This window comes from Aythya fuligula, chromosome 14, assembly GCF_009819795.1.
Source record: "Aythya fuligula isolate bAytFul2 chromosome 14, bAytFul2.pri, whole genome shotgun sequence".
Classification (NCBI taxonomy): Eukaryota; Metazoa; Chordata; class Aves; order Anseriformes; family Anatidae; genus Aythya; species Aythya fuligula.
The window spans coordinates 15,886,211-15,903,711 of record NC_045572.1 but is presented as its reverse complement, the minus strand read 5'-3'; the positions used below and the strand labels follow the sequence as shown (position 1 = coordinate 15,903,711).

Below are 17,501 nucleotides of genomic sequence, written 5' to 3'. Positions count from 1 at the left end.
ACGACTGAAATGATTGTTCATAGCAGTAGGACTGTTTTGCTGGACTAGGGTCTGCCCCTGCTATTCCTGAGCAGTCACTTTACTGGGTTAGATACAGCAATACACAGCCTGTAGTGGATTTGAGCCAATGGCCAAATCTGTGTCACCTCCAGTATCCTAAGGCCTGAAAATGATTCTGAGAATCAAGTACACAGAACCCTACTCCTGCACCAGGAACATGCAGTCCACATTTTGCAATTTTTGTGCAGCCATCCTAGGCACTGGCAGACACGGGTGCTAACTTCATCTTGCACCTTTTACCTCTCTTTCAACTATTGTCATACCTACTGTCTCTCTTCCCTCTCTACCAAAGCACTTCAGCTTATGCATGCTAACTTCAAGGGATTTGGTGCCTGAGTAAAATAGCATTTGGTTTTCCATAAGGGTTCAAGTTATTGCAGAAGAGAATCATCAGCTTCCCTAGAGAGCTTAAGCTTCATGCCTAAAATATAGTGGCAGAGAGAAAGAAAATTGTTTCTCTACATTATCTGAGAGTATTGCATTCTAGCACATTCTTAATATTATCCCCCATAGGAAAATACTGAAGCCGCAAAGACTGAGAAGGGTTTATGAGTATGCAAACCATTACAGCTCCTCTGTGGCTCATCTTTATTGTCTTCATCTTTATACATCAATACTTTTGTTTTATTTTCTTTAATGAAAAGAGGGTTTAGCAAGAGCTGGAAGATTGTTTGGTACAATAAATCCCCAGTTCTTGTTGTTTTCACACAAGACATCAAATTAAAATATGATGTTAACCATATGTAACTGGGCTGATGCCAGGCCTGGCCACTGAAGGTGCAAAAAATTTTGGGACTCTTTGCCCATGAGGGAACGCTGCTTTCAGACTGTCTCAGTATTCTCCAGGAAAACTGCTACTTTTTTAAGGATCTCAGTATGCGTTTATATGAGTTCAGGGTGTGTTTATATGAGCAAGAGAAAAGCAGTATAGGAAGAGTAAAGTAAATGAAAAGAGAAAGGGAAGTGTGAAATAAATGATCATAAAGAACCATAAAGAGCTCAAAAATATGAAATCTACGTAAGACTGTGGTAGAGAGAAAAAGAAAAAAAGTAGCAAAAATAGGCAAAATAGAGATAATTAAAAATTAGAAAAGTATAATGTGAGGAAAAAAAAAGCACACATGAGACTTCTCTAACTTTTATAGGAATGCAAATTTAATTTTTGTATTTCATCCATTAATGATGCTCCATTTTACATTCAAATCTAATTTCTGAAATCTGTGTTAATGGTTTTGGTTTTTATTGTTTGATACCATGGCATCTCACAGATATGTAAAAGAGGATCTTACCATGCTTAACATTGAACAAGCCTATGTGATATTCCACATGATTTCCAAACATTTATTTCTGTACATATATATTATAGAGAGGGTTTGAGGTAACTCTCTCCAGTTGCTTGACAATGGCAAATCTTGGGGAAATAGTTTTCAGGCTGAACAGAGCTACAAAACTTCACATTCCAACAGAGTATGAGGTCTGAGGAGAATTTTAATTCTAATGACCTTTTCCGACTGAAAATGAAAGCTGCATGGGCAGAGTGAACTCTGGCATTAAATGGTGAGACCTCTCCATGACAATATTTAAGTTAACCAATTTTTGTGATGGAATCCCTTGTAAAAGTTCCAGTAGTAATAAAAGCAACTATAAAATAAGGTTGTCAGTTTACAAGATACTCTGTGAAATAACGTAAAATGGCCTTTGTCATGATGACCATACCCATTAGAAAGACGAGAAAGTGAAACAATTTGTGAAATATGCAGGGATTATCATCCCATTTTGCATACATCATTAAAAACTCATAGCCGTTAAATTGGTAAATATTCTGATATGACTTGAATAGACTGATATATGTGGGTAAAGGGTTTTGTTGTTGTTGTTAGATTTTTAAGTTAGCATAGTTTTTTTTGTTTGTTTTTTTGTTTGTTTGTTTGTTTGTTTTATGTAGAATAACTGTGCTGCAGGTCCTGAGCACAGTAATCACAATGTTTATTGCGACTCTTCTTTTGTAGGCCCTTTGTGGAGTTAATAACCTTCAGAAAACAAGGCACAGTGGCTAGGATAGACTTCTGCTCTGAGGCATTATTCAGAATAACTTGTTTCTTTTTACTGATGACAGAGTAAATCATGGATTATTAGACGAGAAGACAATTTAAAAACTGTTAATAACTGCCTCAGTCTCCTCTTTCAATTTAAACATAGTCTTGTCTTTAGTTCTACATTTTTTGTGAATGCAAGTCTTTTCAATTTTAAAAGTATTTTTCTCTTCTAGACACCTGTAGGCAAGATAGCTTTGCAAGATGAGAAAAACTCAGTTCTGATATCCACCTCCAACTTCCAGAGCTGATAAGTGATTTTATTTATTCATTATTTGTGTTGTTCTTTTGCCTGAGTCATTTTGTTTCTCCTACATGTCTACCATATGCTATGATCACCTTTTATTTTTTCCCAAGACTTGCCAGTATTTCAATTCACTTTATTTTGGGATATTACAACTAATACAGGCTAGCAAATAGATTGCAGAACACGTTGTAAGATCTTTAGAGTCAATGGATGTTTTCTCTTACACTGAAATCACCGATGTTGGGGTTATGTGGTTCAAGGACAAGAGCAAGGGGAATTGCATGAAGTGCAACATCTCCAAAGTAGGTAGTGCCACTTTATCTGCTAGAAAACCATTTTCCTGCCACATGATATACATGCAGCATTCCTGTTGCATGCATTTATTAAGTTCCTGCAAAAAATCAGACTCTGTTGCAATAAGATATGGCTGATTTATATAGAGAAGAAGCTGGGAGCAGAGACAAATAAAGAGGTCAAACCAGTACTTGTATTTGCAGTATTTTTAGAGAAGAGGAATTGCAGTCTATTGTAAAATGGACAAATGTCTCAGTAACTTTGTATAAGCCAACAATCACTTACTGCACAGGTTAAAATAGTTTTTCTGCACAATTGCCCAGCAGAGCTAACAAAGCTGAATCTGCAGTCCTAAGAGTCAGAGGAGGAAATAAAATCCCTGTCTATTAAAAAAGATACAGCAGTATATGGAAGATACAAAGAGATGTTAAATGAAGGTCTGTGCCACTGAATGTACATTTTTAGTGATATATTTTAAAATCCAGTTAAATTACAAGACCAGAATTTTCCTAATCCAGTAATAAAGGACTCTGGTACAGAGTAGAGTACAGAAATGTCATTCAACCATTTGTTACTGTAAAGATTTTCTTTCTTCAGTAAATGTTTTTTAAAAATGAAGTCAGTGGTATTGTGCCTCACAAGAGGAGAGGAAAAACCATTAATAAATGTCCACAGAAGATTTTCAAGGCTCTACGACAACAGCTGCAGCCACTGCCTTAAGAACTATGGAAGTAATAAAGAAGGTGAAAAAGTGAGTTTTGCTGCCATGCAAGTATAACTGGGGGAAGAGGAATCCTTTACATTACAACATTTACGTGCTATTGCTGCTGGCTTCACCCTACTGGCTATGCAACTGGTTGCTACTGGTTGATATGGGACAAGTTCAATGTAGCTTTAGGGTAGAAAGGAGTGGCTATTTAGGTTCTCCAGGTATCCTCTTTGGTCTAGGGGGAAGTTAACATGCTTTGTTTATGTTGTCTGCAAGACTGGTGCTGAAGGCTTTCTCTATTAACTGCAAGTCCCAAAGTGCCCTATTAAGATGACTATATCATTCCTCTGCATGGGGAACTAACTCAAAATGAGATCTGGACCTTGATTCCTCTGTATGAGAAATGCTTTCTGCACCAGAAGATTCTGCTTCCAGAACAGAACCTGAATAGACTGCAGCATGCGGAATCTGGCTGGACATGGTTGTAACTGCAACTTCTAATCAAATGTTTTACACAGCTTGGGTGAATCAGCAAATAATATCAAAAATCAATATTGTGGCACTTCTTACAGGTGCAAGCACGGTAAAAATGTTTATTAACTTCTCAGCAGTTCTAACTGGGAAGAAAGGAGCTTTTTACATCCAAAACACCAAATAGTTGGTATCCACCGTAGAGAGATTTCTACTATTATATTCTTGGATCAGAATTAGAGGTAATTGTAGCACTGTCCAATAATAAAAAACAGCTGACAGGAGTGTTTCAATTCTAGTCATGGATGATAAACAGCTTGGAGGTGAAATGCTGCAGCTGCTGAATGATAGAGATTGCTATCAGGGTTAAAGAGGAAGCCTGTGTTTTGCTGGATCAAGAAAGATTAGCCATGTTTTGAGTATGGGATTATGAAGTAATTAAATAAATGAAGACGCATTTCTGACAACTATTACAAGTAAGAATGCGATTACTCAGTTTGCACACAATGCTTCTGTAATTTATCATTCAGGTCTTTGACTGGCAAGCATATTAACCTGCTTCATACTAAGTGAAGTCAACTGTACTGAACTGTGTACTCAATTTGGCCTTCTGTGCTAACAAGTCTGATTTACAGGAGTGAACTAACTGCTGATATAAATTTATAAAAGGTAGAACTCGTACAAATTTGGTGGGAAACAGTGTTCTGCTGCTGTCTACTAGCCTGGGTCAGTGGAGGATTAAATTGATCTGATGTCCAGTGGGATCAAGAAAGTAGTAATGAGTGTATCTACATAAAACTGGTAAGCATGGATATAGTTCCTTGCACATAAAAATCCTCAAGTATTTATCAGATAGGGTGATTTGTTTTAGCAGAGCTCAAATGCAGCCATGTCTTAACTTCATGAGTCAAATGGAACTGTATATGGCTGAATGGCAATAGATTGCCGTAAAGCTCACTGGGGAAATTTCTTAACCATAAGATTTAAGATGGTGCAAGAGCTTTAATGTCTGTACAGAGAAGACAAATTCTCTGTTGTTAAAAGCCTTACAGTAAAGACCATACAGGAAGAAATAAATAAATAAATATAATTTTACGGTACTCTGTTAATCTAAATAAGAAATGAGAAAGCTTGTGTTCACCCTACCAGGAGGAAGTTATATAAACCTTATCTGTCACTGAAACTAACTGAACAACATTGGAGTGGAACCCTGGACAACCTTGAGAAGAATGGTATAGTCCAATGTAGAAAGGAAGGTGGAGCAAGGTGCTTAGATATGGATTTACATCCATGTCTGCAGGGCTTTGCTTTGGATTTCGTCTATTTGTTATTTTTATTGGGTTATATTTTGCCCTCCTGCAGGCATGTAGCTTTCATTAGATTCTATGTGCATCAAGGGGAGAATGCAAGATGCAGTACTTACGTGCGTATATGCTTGTTCTCTACTGTTAAAATTAATAAACCCACATTTTTATTTTATTTTTATATTTTTTTTCAATCCCAGTGGCTTTTGTTGTAGTTATGTGGTATTTAGGAACTGTACTTAAAGTCAGATCTAGGAACAGAACTGTATGAGATCTGTGCACTGTATGAGTTCAGTGCACAGATGCAACAGCAAAATATTAATAACCTTGACCCTCTCCTGTGTTCCTAAAGAACCCTCTAATCCAACTGTTTGAAAAAGTGGAATTAACCCAGTTTTCAGCTTCCTGGGAGAGAAAAGGCAATATTTACAAGACAGCTTAAATAACTTCCCTATTTCCTACCCCTTGAAATGTTCAAATTAAGAGTGGGAAGAGTGCCTTCCTCACAGGTTTTGGGGATGGATTACAGCAATAACCAATGGCTTGGGCAGTGCAAGGTCTACCTTCACTACCCATTGTGTGGGGGCGAAAACGTCTTCACAGAGTGGGGTGAGCTGATAAAGGGAGGGGGAGCTCTTTGCCAAAACAAATTATGAAATCTGGGATGACTTTCATGCCTTTGAAATGTCTTTACTTCCAGATATTTTGAAACCATTGCCTCTAAATAGTCATGTACTACCCAGGGCTTATTACAACTGGTGTTTGCAGGGTTTTTGTTTGTTTATAAAGGGCAGGTTTATGGCTCTGGAACACATCGGGGTGCATCAGGAGTGAGACTTCACTGTCAGTCTCCGTGATGGTGCTACCCCCAACATCCCCACGGATGCCTCCCCAGCTGCCAGCTCACAACCCGAAGCTGATCAGCAGAATTTCCAGGGCCCATGTAATGCCCCTGCGGCTCACTCATGGGGACTGCTCCCCACTCTCCGCAAAGGGAACAACCCTGCTTCCTTGCTGACACATTTGCTTTACCGGGAGGGAGCCAGGAGGGGATTTTGTATCCCTTTCCCATCCGTGAAGAGGTTTGGGGAGTGATCCTGGACCAAGAGGCTGTTACAGACAGCGAGACGGTGACGGTCAGCGACGGGAGGCGCCTCGCCCTGCCCGTTACCTCAGCACCATCCCGCCGCCAGAAGATGTCGCCAGACCTCGGCTCCTGGCTCACGCAGAGCCCGCAACCGCTCGCTCTCGCACACACACGCACATACACACTCACACACACAGCCGCACACGCCCGGAGCCGCTGACGGAGCCTAGCGGGGGCTCGCCGGCTCTCTCCGATCCGCTATCCGAGCCGCGGCAGCCGCTCAAAGGAGAGGAGGCAGCGGCGCCCGCCCTGCTCGGAGCCGCGGCTGGCGGCACTGCCCGGAGGTAGGGGCTTCGTCTCAGCCCTGGCACCCAAACTTCGCGGAGCCAGCGCTGGCTGCTCCCGCGGGAGGCTTTGCTGGGGTGTCGTAAAGCTTTATTTTCCCCTGGCCGGTGCCTCTGCCCGGCCGCGGGTGAGCTGTTTTGTTTTTATTGCCGTCGCTCCCCGCCCCGCACGGCTGGGCGGGCAGGGTGGGTCTGAGCGGAGCTGGTGGCTCCGCAGGCAGAAGTTGGCGAGGGGCGTGAGGGGCGAAAAGGCCGAACTTGGGTGCCCTCAAACTTCCCCGCTCGAGGAATCCTCTCCTTGCAGATGTCGGGGGTGCTGGTCCTCGCTGCCTGGTGCTTCCTGCAAGTGGAGAGCCGGCATCCCGAGGTCATCACGAGTAGCAGCAGCCGTGGCAATTTCCTGGACAACGACAAATGGCTGAGCACCGTTTCGCAGTACGATAGAGACAAGTACTGGAACAAATTCAGGGATGTAAGTACTTCTCCGTTTGCTGTACGCTCCGTGTGTGTTTGGTTTGACTCCAGCATCTTTTCAGTGGGTGGCTGCTGGCTTTTAGAAGATGTGGGTGGAAGAGAGATGCAGCTCGGGTTTGCGGTTGCTGCGTGCGTTAAGGATGTTCGGAGCGGTTTGGAAGCTGGACACAGTCCTGGCATTTTCGATTACCCCATTGATCAGGACGATTTTGGCTCGATATCAGTCTTGCTGAAAGCGTAATGGTCTTCGGCTTTCCTTTGGGGAGGAACTTTGAGTGAAGTTTCTGTGCCTGCTGCTGAAGAGGCTAGTTAAATGTAAACGACGATATTGCGTGTTTAAGAAGGGTATATTTACCAGTTTGAGCCACCAGGTGGTAAACACTGAAGCATTTTTTCACCTACAGATTTGGTGGAAAATATTTTATTATCAATTCTGATCATGCATGTTTTGACACTGGTATAGGTTTGGAGGAAGCGATGCTTTGACTTTTTTTTTTACTTCTCAGCCTAGAAAATAGGGATGACTTCAAGATATGTTATGACATGTACCTGCACAAAACAAATCACTTTCCTAAGATCCTAAGATTAAGCTTTGAATTTCCTTAGATTGAATACAGTTGGGCATGGCAAGTCAATGACTAGTGGAAGGCAAACACAATGTTTAAAGCAAATGTAACATTTCTGGAGCTCCTTTTGCTTCTGTTGCCTGTATGTTGAAAAATCTTTCTTGGAGTATACACAGAAAGGCCTGCTTCAGTGTTTCTAAGGCTGGATAAGGGAAACATTGCTGTTAATGATGATCAGGAGCACACTGAGGTTAAGTATTCTTGATTGCATGGGACTTGTGCACTCTGGCTGCATTGTGACTATAGGAAAGGGACAAGTACGTAGTTGGCTAGCAGTTCTGCTAGTACTGTTTTGTGAGTTTGTTGTGTGTGTGCTATTTATTAATTTATTCTCATTTAAGTAGCTCAGGTGCTTTATAATGCTATTAAAAAGTTAAACTTTGATATTATACATTTGTTGCTGTGGTCTGAATGTTGTACCTTACTTTGCAAAGAAGTTGAAGTATTACGGTTAAATGTGACCTGTCTCTGCTTAGCTTATTCTCTCTACGTTTTCTGGTAGTTCTGTGTCTGAAAAATCATTCTGTACTCTGATTTTTAATATAACAAAGTATGGACTTATCAATAGCACCGACTATTATATCAGAATGTACATTTGTATGCAGTCACTATGATGATGTTCACCTATTGGGACTGTTAAAATTCTCATAATTGGTTCCCCAAAAAGCCTATGCTTAAACAGTAAGTAGTATTTTATTAAGGGTATTCCACAGTTAATGTGGATTCATAGATTTTTACCAGGCTCCAAGGGAATCTTTGTGATTAGCTGCTTTATTCTTCTGGGGAATGCAGGCTAAGGATTTCTCTTCCTAATTCCTACACAAGACTTGACATGACAGTTCAACACCATCTGAAAATGGTAAATTGAATGAACGACTGGCAAATTCAACCAAAATGTTTTTAATTAGCGACAGAATTCTAGCAGATGACTCTCTACATCTTTCAACAGGCTCCTTACAAATAGAGACTTTGTATTAAATTATGCTTCTTGAGCTTAAAGTTTGTATTTCATTTTATGCATTTTTTTAAAGTCTGAAGTCTTTGCAACTTCTCATACCCTTTCCTGTCTCACAGGTGCAATTTTCAGAGGCATGATTCCTCTTCGTAGGGAAGATATTCATTAATATTACCTCTTTCATGTTCTAACGTTTCACAATTGAAAATGTTTTTTTAGAACTACTGAAAATGCTAACAAAATCTGTAAAGCCTCAAAACTCTCTTCCGTATGAAGAACCATTTTATGGAAAAAAATCTTAACAAGTCCTCTGTCAAGCAGAAATAAATAATATAAAGTTTGTGCAAAGTTTAGATATCTTTCTCCTCAGCTATTTTAATGGTTCTATTTATTTACATTAAAACCATCGTTACAACTGTGTGTCTGTGAAGTATTCTATGTGGCAAACTAATAGAGACTGCTAATCTACTAAGCTTTTTCAAAGAAAAAATATAAAAAGATTGTATAAGTAATTAAACTCTTAATTATGTATTTCCAACCAAAGTGATTTTAATGCATCATAATCTTCTGTTAGAGTTTCTGTTCACACACATTAGGAATGAGAGCACACTTCTTGTGTGCAGAGATGTAATGCTTTGTGGCCATGTTGCTTTGGAATGGGTTGTTAAAATATTTTTGTAAAACTGCTTAGTGAAATGACACACAGCAGTATTAACTGCTATGTGTGGAGTAGATTAGCATTTCATTTGTAATTGTTGAATTTGCAGGGAAACTCTTTTCCCATCTTCCCTTCATTCCCAAGCTGTAACTGTACATCATTACTGGATGAAATTCTCAGTGTAGGCGCTGTACAAAAGTCTGGAGTATAGAAGTGGTGTTTCAGTTAATACCTTACTGAATCTGACACTACAGCTGCTACAGAGCAAAGGGCCTAGGCCATACCCTACAAATCAGCAGAAGTAATTTTGCAGTAAAAATCATAATTACCTTTAGTAGCTTTCAGAATTTGATGTCAAGTGATATCAGGTTGCACAAATATTTACATAATTGTGTCCACATGCACAGTAGAAGAAACATAGCACATATAGAGCTTAGATTTAATTGTTGTGGCTGTGGTCACTTTAAACTATTTGTCGCACATATATGCGTGCAACACAAACGTATGACAGATTTACATGCATATATGTATGCACAGTGCTGCACAACCACCAGATTTCTTTATGTATGGGATATAACTGAGTATAAAATTTTAAATAGAGATTCCCTCATCTTTTTCACTTATTCTTTTCAAAATCAATTGGTTGGTCAAGCTTATTGAGCTATGGTCCAATATGGCCTGATTTGAGAAGACAAGTATTGATTGTTTTCTCAAGTATGACCCATATTTCTTTTGGGTAAAGACAGCATGTTAGTTGCCCCTAATGGTCCAGCAATCATTACTGTTCAGTGAAAAGACAGCACAGAAGTACACCTCATTTGAACGCAACATTATAAACACATAATCAGGCTAAATTTTTAAGTTTGACCAAGTTTCATAATGTAAAATGATGCCCTATCAACATTTTCAAAAGGCCTCAAGATCTGGTACAAACAAGACTTGACAATGCAATGTTTTCATATGGTTTGAACACAATTTGTGCAATATTTAAGGGCTTCAGTTTTAAGACAAAGCAAAGCCTGCTAATGAATAGTAAGACCAGTCTGACTGATGTGTTGTGAAGCACATGCTCCTGAAAATCTTGTGTATGGTCTATTCATCCAGTATCAATAATGGCATAATGTCTCATGTGTTGATATGCTTTAAATATGATCTGACCGTGATATTCCTGTCTGTCTTCTGCCTCTTTTTCCTAGTGTATCATGGACTTCCTATGTGGCCAGTGACAAAATCTCTCCGTCTTAAGTGCCATTGTATAGCTGGGGATAAGAGTGTTTCTCTCCCTCATGACTTTGTGTTGAACCATACAAAAGAAAGAACAGCACTCAGCATTTGTGGCTATGTGGAATTTTATTCATTTAATTCATACACTGAATGTGGTTTGAATGCTTACATAAGTACTAAACTAGACCTAGTCAGTTACTTAAGTATCTGAAAACTAAAAACTAAGTCAATATTCTTACTAGAAAAAGAGAACAGTAAGCAAGCTGCAGTCTGTAGGAAGCAACTGCAGATATTTTCTTTGTACACATTTGAGGCTTGGAAAAGAAGACTTTAAGAATATGAGAGGTAAATTAGACCTTTAGATATGAAAACAAATGTTAAGGCCTCGATCATTCGATTAAATCTGTTGAGAGAGATTCTTTGGCTTAATGGGAGCTTGAGTGCAAATTCAGTACCTGAATGTGAAGTGAATTCTTACGAGTCTTAGAAAGCATTTATTATGTGAATAGCCATACACATTACTCTAACAGGTCACACTGCAGCATCTCATTCCATTCATAGAGGCTTGGCATAGAAGGCACAGAATGAGTCCTCTTAGTGTAAGGCCTGTCTTAACCAAATTATATGAACACACTAATACTATTACTTCTACTTGGACTTATGTCTATTACATTATTAATACTTACATTAAAAAGAGGCAATAAGTGCAACTAGCTATGGATTAAACTGCAAAAAGGGGAAAAATTAAAAGAACTTAAAGGATCTAATATAAACCATACAAGGACTTTCTAAAAAGTTGCAAGCTAAGAATCTTGGCAGGACCTGGTTTTGGTGTATGTTTATGCATGGAAGATTGCCAGGCTATGTTCTTCATTAGCTAAACTGTTTCTCTAAATTTTATTACTTGCAGAGTTTCAATTCACTTCAGGTTATCGTGTTAGTAAACCCATCCGTGATATGCTTTGAGACTATGCATGCCTAGGAAATGAGACATGAAATCTGTGCATATAAAATTTCACACACTTACAGTAAATAAGTAGCTGAATGTAACTATGAGAAGCATTAACATTTATAGATAAGTGGATTAGATTATATATTAGGTTTCTCAGGTTGGCACAGACCACCAGCCCCTAATATGATTCATTGAAGAGACGATTTTGTCAGTTATTCATGTACATCAGCTCTCTGAGCCTACTGAGTTCACCCTGACCCTAAGCAGAAATGCTGTGTTAGGTGGTATAGCAAATACAGGCTGATGGAGCTGTACTGTTCCAGCATTGCCATTGATGGATATTGTGCTGACCTCTTCATGCTTCTGCACCTGCTTTTCCTCTTGTTGCACTTTTCTTCTCTGGTTTGTTTAGCCCCAAATTAAGAGTGCGGTAGTGAAAATTGATAGCAGAGAGTTGGAAAACATGACCAATATGGAGAAGGGCTGGAATACCAAGCGGGCAGAACTGGAAGACCTTGAGAACTCAAGTAATTGAAATGAAATGAAATTTAAAAGTACAAAGCAGAAGGTCATGGAACTGAGAGCTGAAATGAATTTATTCTGGGTCCTGGCAGCTTAGCTTGAAATAGATGAGAGAGAAAACCTGTGTACATTTATTGATTTTTGCAGAGTTATTCTAAGTAACAGAAGTAATGCTACTCTAAAGAGAACAAATATATTGTTGAAATGCATAAGATGAAAGATTTCTGGTTCTGTTAAAGAAAGAAAATTGTATGAAACATATTTAACTAGTAATATTAAGAGCATAGGAATTGACTTTATTTGCATAAAGCTAATTTTGAAAGAGTAGATTTGCTACAGAAATTTTATTGAGAGAGGGTTATGAGAAGTTGACATAAAGAAAGGAGCAGAATATAGCCAACAAAAATAATTTTATTCCTGACTTTAGGACAAAGAGTATTAATCTACTCACCGTTAGGTTTTTAAAAGTTATCTTTTTAAAATTCAGTTTTAAAATGGAGCTTGTATGTTAACAAAAAAGATTATGGTGTAGTTAACGTAAAACATAACCTGGATTCTGTGATTTTTTTTTTTAAGAGGCCCTGGATTGTTATTTCATATATCTCTTCATTAAGATTAAATCCCCATGCAGATGGCTGTCTTGCTTCCTATCCACATTTTTTTAGTCTGGTGGAACTTGATCTCAGATACCCAAATAACGCAAGTATCCCCAGATCCCCTGGCATTTTTGAGCTAACAAGGCTGGAATATAAATGTGATTGTGAAGTACAGTTGAGATGTATCTGCCAAATCTGTGTGAAGTTTAAAAGAGTAGCAGAACATAAGACCAAATTTGTCCAAGTGTAATTCACAATCAGCTTCTTAAAACCAGAAGACACATGATTACTAAAAATGCTCTTCTCAAACTTGACACGTTCCTTCAGCAGTGGACAAGGGGAAAAATAATGGCATTTATGTCAGAATAATTAACTTGGAAGGTATGGAGAGCACACTTTTAATGGTTAACTAACATGTATCTAGCTTGCCTAGGAATGACATAAGACTCTAAAGCTGAACAGGTCAGTAGAAAATTATCATATTAGTTTCTATATTATATGTTTCAAGTCCTAAATTGAGCAGTAACCTTGCAGAAATCTTCTATAGACTGCAGTCACTAATTGTATCCCTAATAAGGAATTCTGTAGGTCTGAAGATTTCACTGACGTGTTTTACAGTTCTTTAGAGTACTGTAGAAGAATTATTGGATTCTACTACTTTCTCTTCCCCGTCTCCCGAACCCTTAAATTTTACAGGTTTTCTTTTCCATAGGGTAATTTTTTAATCTGTAGTTTTGTCATATTTCTGTGAATGGAGTCTTCTGTTATATATCTGGATTCAAATTCTATGTTTTAAGAGTTGGAGTGGGAGCTATAGGAAATACAATGACGTGAAGAGCATGCTGCACCTTTGTAAGTACAGAAAGAAACTTTTTTTGTTTGTTTTTTGTAAGAGAAATCTTTTGCTTCTTGTTACATGTGGAGTTAAAATTGAATTTTAAAAATTTGGAAAAGCCAATTTTGACAAATCACAATGCTAGTGCCTCATATGTGCAAAATTTCAGCAAATCAAAACCCGGTACATAGCCATGAGATAATACTTCCTACAACTTGTGAGTTTGTACTTTTATTTGTCTTCTGTACTTACAGTGTTAACCAAGAGGCTAGACATACGTAATTAAATAGTGTGGGAGAGGTTTGTGGATAAAATACAAGGCTACCTGAATATGGGGTGGTGCTAGTGAGCTAATTTTACAAGAGGCAGGACTTCATGAGGGAAATGTAGGTGAAATACTACATTTGGGGTATGAAAACTCTTTTTTCTTTTTGATAACATCTGTTTATTCAAAGACTGTTTAATTATTTCTTTCCCCATATTATCAAAAAAAAAATCATCCAAAAGATCTTTAGTGAAGTTCTGTTGATGCTGATGACCAAGTTCTCAAAGACTTCAGTGATGCCTGAGTTTGTTGTATTCCTCGTTTTCCTGTTATACAAAGAAGACTGAAAGGCCATGAAAGGCCAGTTAGTTTAAATGGTTATTTTTGTCTTTTGGAGGACACTATGTAGTTGGAAAAGGCTGAAAGATCAGGTTTTTGGCCAGCATAAGTAGTAGCAGCTTCCTGGAAGAATCAAACTATCTGAAAATCAAACATGTTCAGTCTGCAGAAAACACACTTGATAGATTCCAACCAAAACAAAGAAGTGGAGTTGACACAGCCAAGCTAAAGTAACGCCACTGTCTTCAATGTGAATTTCTGTACTTCCAACACTTTGTTGCAGCTCTATGTGGGGCCTTATTGCTGCTATGTTACCAAGCCTTAACTCTAAATAGTCTGTCACCAGGTAGATTAATGCCAGCAGTTATCATTGGTAGATTTGCTGTCGCAGGTTGGCAGCTAAAATTGAATTACATATTTGGACTGAACATCTAATGCCTAATGAGTTTCAAGGCTAAGATATGATTCAAAATTCAGTTTACAGATAAGTAATTGCTAAACTACTGAATAGAGGTTTTGGCAGGAAGTAGATTGGTCTTTATCTGTCACTTCTATAGCTTGGTTTGTAATCCAGAGTAACAGAAAATCATTCTCATTAAATGGATACAAGGGGGCTTCAATTAATTCTGTGATCTTGGCTGTCCTCTTAATGAACTTAGTGTCATAAATCCACTTCACTGATTGCTTTCTCCTGGGCAGATAGAAAAATACTTGATTAAAAATTGCTGTTAAAGTAACTATCTCAGACTGGTTTTCAAGAAAGGTTTCAATATATCATGGCATACAGTTCAATTGTGGCCAACATTGGAATTGATAAAGGTAGTAATATTTGTCTGTCTGTGCAAGTTATTTTGAAATTGTCTAATCAGGAAATTCAGCTGCATATGTATACAATTTAATCTGAAATTTCACAGCATACCTTGTGGATAGTTTTTATGTGCTTTTTAGGTTGGAGAGCTGACTTCAGCTTTCTTTCTATGAGTTTCCTTGTCTATTCAGAAATTTATCTCAGTATTGTCTCCTGCTGCTTGTATACTGCCCTCTATGTCTTTCTCTTCTAGTTCTAATGGTTGAACCTGAACAGAAAACCAAAGAAGTAGGAAGGACAGGCTTTAACTTCTTCCTAATGGATGCTTAAAATGATCATAGCAGGGTTAAGAAATGAGTCTGCAGCTGAGACAGACTGAACTGCTTGTTTGAGGGAGAGAGGGGAAAACATTTTTTGGAGTAGTGCTTCTGTGTCTACTAGGGATATTTAGGTTCTTGGTAGAACTTGATTGTGTGTAGTATATATTAATAAAAATCAATTTTAGAGACTTCAACAGTGCAGTGGCAGTGATTCCACTTCCATTTAAATTTTCACTCCCTGAAGGTGGGATGACCAGTTTCACATATTCTTCTTATACTATCATCCCCAAAAGATGGAATTAAAATATTTCCACCAACCTGCACTACATAGATTCTAATCTGTTCCCTCTCCATTTTATTGCAGGGGATGCATATTAGTAATCCCTTTACCTGAAAACTTTGCTGTACATTTGCATGCACTGTAGTGATATGTTAAAGAAACTGCTCTGAAATATGCCCACTTCATCTAAGACCGTTGCACCTGGAAGAGTGTGTTCTGGCAGAGCCCTGTTACTCGCCCAGAGCCTGTGCAGGGTCTGAGGCCTGGTGCGGTGCAGAGCTGTCCGGTGCTGAACCCTCCCTGGGGCGTCATTCCATCTTCAGCAGCTCTTACTCTTTCTGTGGCACCCTTTACCACATCTTAAAGCAATTTTCCAGTGTGGTTAGGCATACAGAGATGTACATCTGGGTTAGGCGGTTGTGGGAGCAGAGGACAAAGCTAGCTGCAGAGTTATCTGTCAACCTAATACTAAATCTAACAACAAATTTTATGTTGTGCAAGTCCCAGGACAATGCAGTTCTACTTGTTGTGTACTGGGTTTGAATATAGAAAGATGAAGGTTAACAGGTCTGTATTCTTCCTTTGGGTATATGTGCCAGTATCTGACAGCAGTACTTAGTGGGTTAAATTAATTTTTTGCATGATAACATAAACATCATTCAACATGTATCACGGATAAATTATGTCTTTTTTTTTTTTTTTTTTTTAATCCCCCTAAGAGAAGCTGGGCTAACCAGTCTTTTTCATGCTAGCTAGAGTGGGTTTTGTTTGTTTGTTTATTTTGTTTTTTAAATACTAGGTAGACACACCTCTATTTCGAGATCATATTTAAGGGGGATTAGATATTTTCTGTTAGAGCAGAGATATAATGCACAGCAAATTTCCTGTATCTTGTTTTATCTTAATGTTAAGCTACATCTGGTGAAACTCATGAGTCTTAATAAGTTTAAAAAGTCTACTGATCTTTTTAAAACTTCCTAAAGTTGTTGCTAAAAACAAACAAACAAACAAAAAACACCATGAAAGAACACCAGAGTGTTGCCTTCAGTAAGGATATAATAGACATGGGATAATTAGTGATTTAAATATAGAATTACCCAGCATATTCCTTAAACACAACCGTGAATCTCCACATTATGGCTCGCTGAGGTCAACAGCATCCAAAAAAAGAATTCTGTCACATTTAATTTCAATAAATATGAACTGGAAAAATACCACACAACTGTCAGTTATGCATATAACGGAAGCTTTGCCAGATGAAGAAAACTGGTACTCCAGATATATTTGTTTATAAAAAAGTATGTAGTAATTCATGTCAATAGCCACAGATTTATTAATATGATCACTTACAAAGATGCTTATATAGCAAAGTTGACAGCTGCAACAGGATGCATAATGTCTTATTTTCATTAAAATATGAAGTGAGATGTACTGAAATGATAATTCTTATGTGACACAATTGTTTATTTTTATATCTGGTTTCCTCTTCTTTCTATAAAGCCTTTGGTTCCTCTCATGAAGAGGTGCTTCGTGTATTATGCATGTGTCATATCTTAATAAATGTTAAAATGATTGGCAGAGTGAAGATTTTGTGGCTTGTAATGAATTCCTTATAACCTAAGATGAAAGGTAATATTTTTTCCCCAGAGACACTGATGTTAGTGATAACAAAGAAGTGTTTCCTATCCGTGTACAATACCTTGTAAAAGAGAAGTGTGAATATAAGTGCAAGAAACTTTATTGGGTATAAACGGACAATTATGGAGCATTTATAAAAATATAACAAAAAATTCTAGAACTATTTTAAAATATATTGAAATTTCCACTTCCGAAGCAACATCTGCCATCACCAAGAATGCCATCTTCATATGGAGGAAGAAAAAGCAACAACAAAAATACAGCTTCGTAGGGGCTATCAGAACTTTTTGTATTAGTAAACAAAGAACCTTATTTTTTTTGTAGAGATACTCCATTCATGGTTTAAAGGATGAATATGACACTGTGTAATTAAAGATGAGAAGTATTCTATTGCAGCACG

The 17,501-nt window shown here is 38.0% G+C and overlaps 1 protein-coding gene across 2 annotated transcripts in view; it reads left to right on the top strand.

Moving 5' to 3' along the window:
* Positions 1–6,450: 6,450 nt before the first annotated feature.
* SPOCK1 (SPARC (osteonectin), cwcv and kazal like domains proteoglycan 1) overlaps positions 6,451–17,501 on the top strand; it is a 285,128-nt gene continuing 274,077 nt past the window's right edge. For both annotated transcript variants that reach the window (XM_032196945.1, XM_032196944.1), the window contains exons 1-2: positions 6,451–6,609; positions 6,914–7,081. In XM_032196945.1, coding sequence (XP_032052836.1) covers positions 6,914–7,081 — 168 coding nt within the window. In that variant the 5' untranslated portion in view covers positions 6,451–6,609. The remainder of the gene's footprint in view (positions 6,610–6,913; positions 7,082–17,501) is intronic.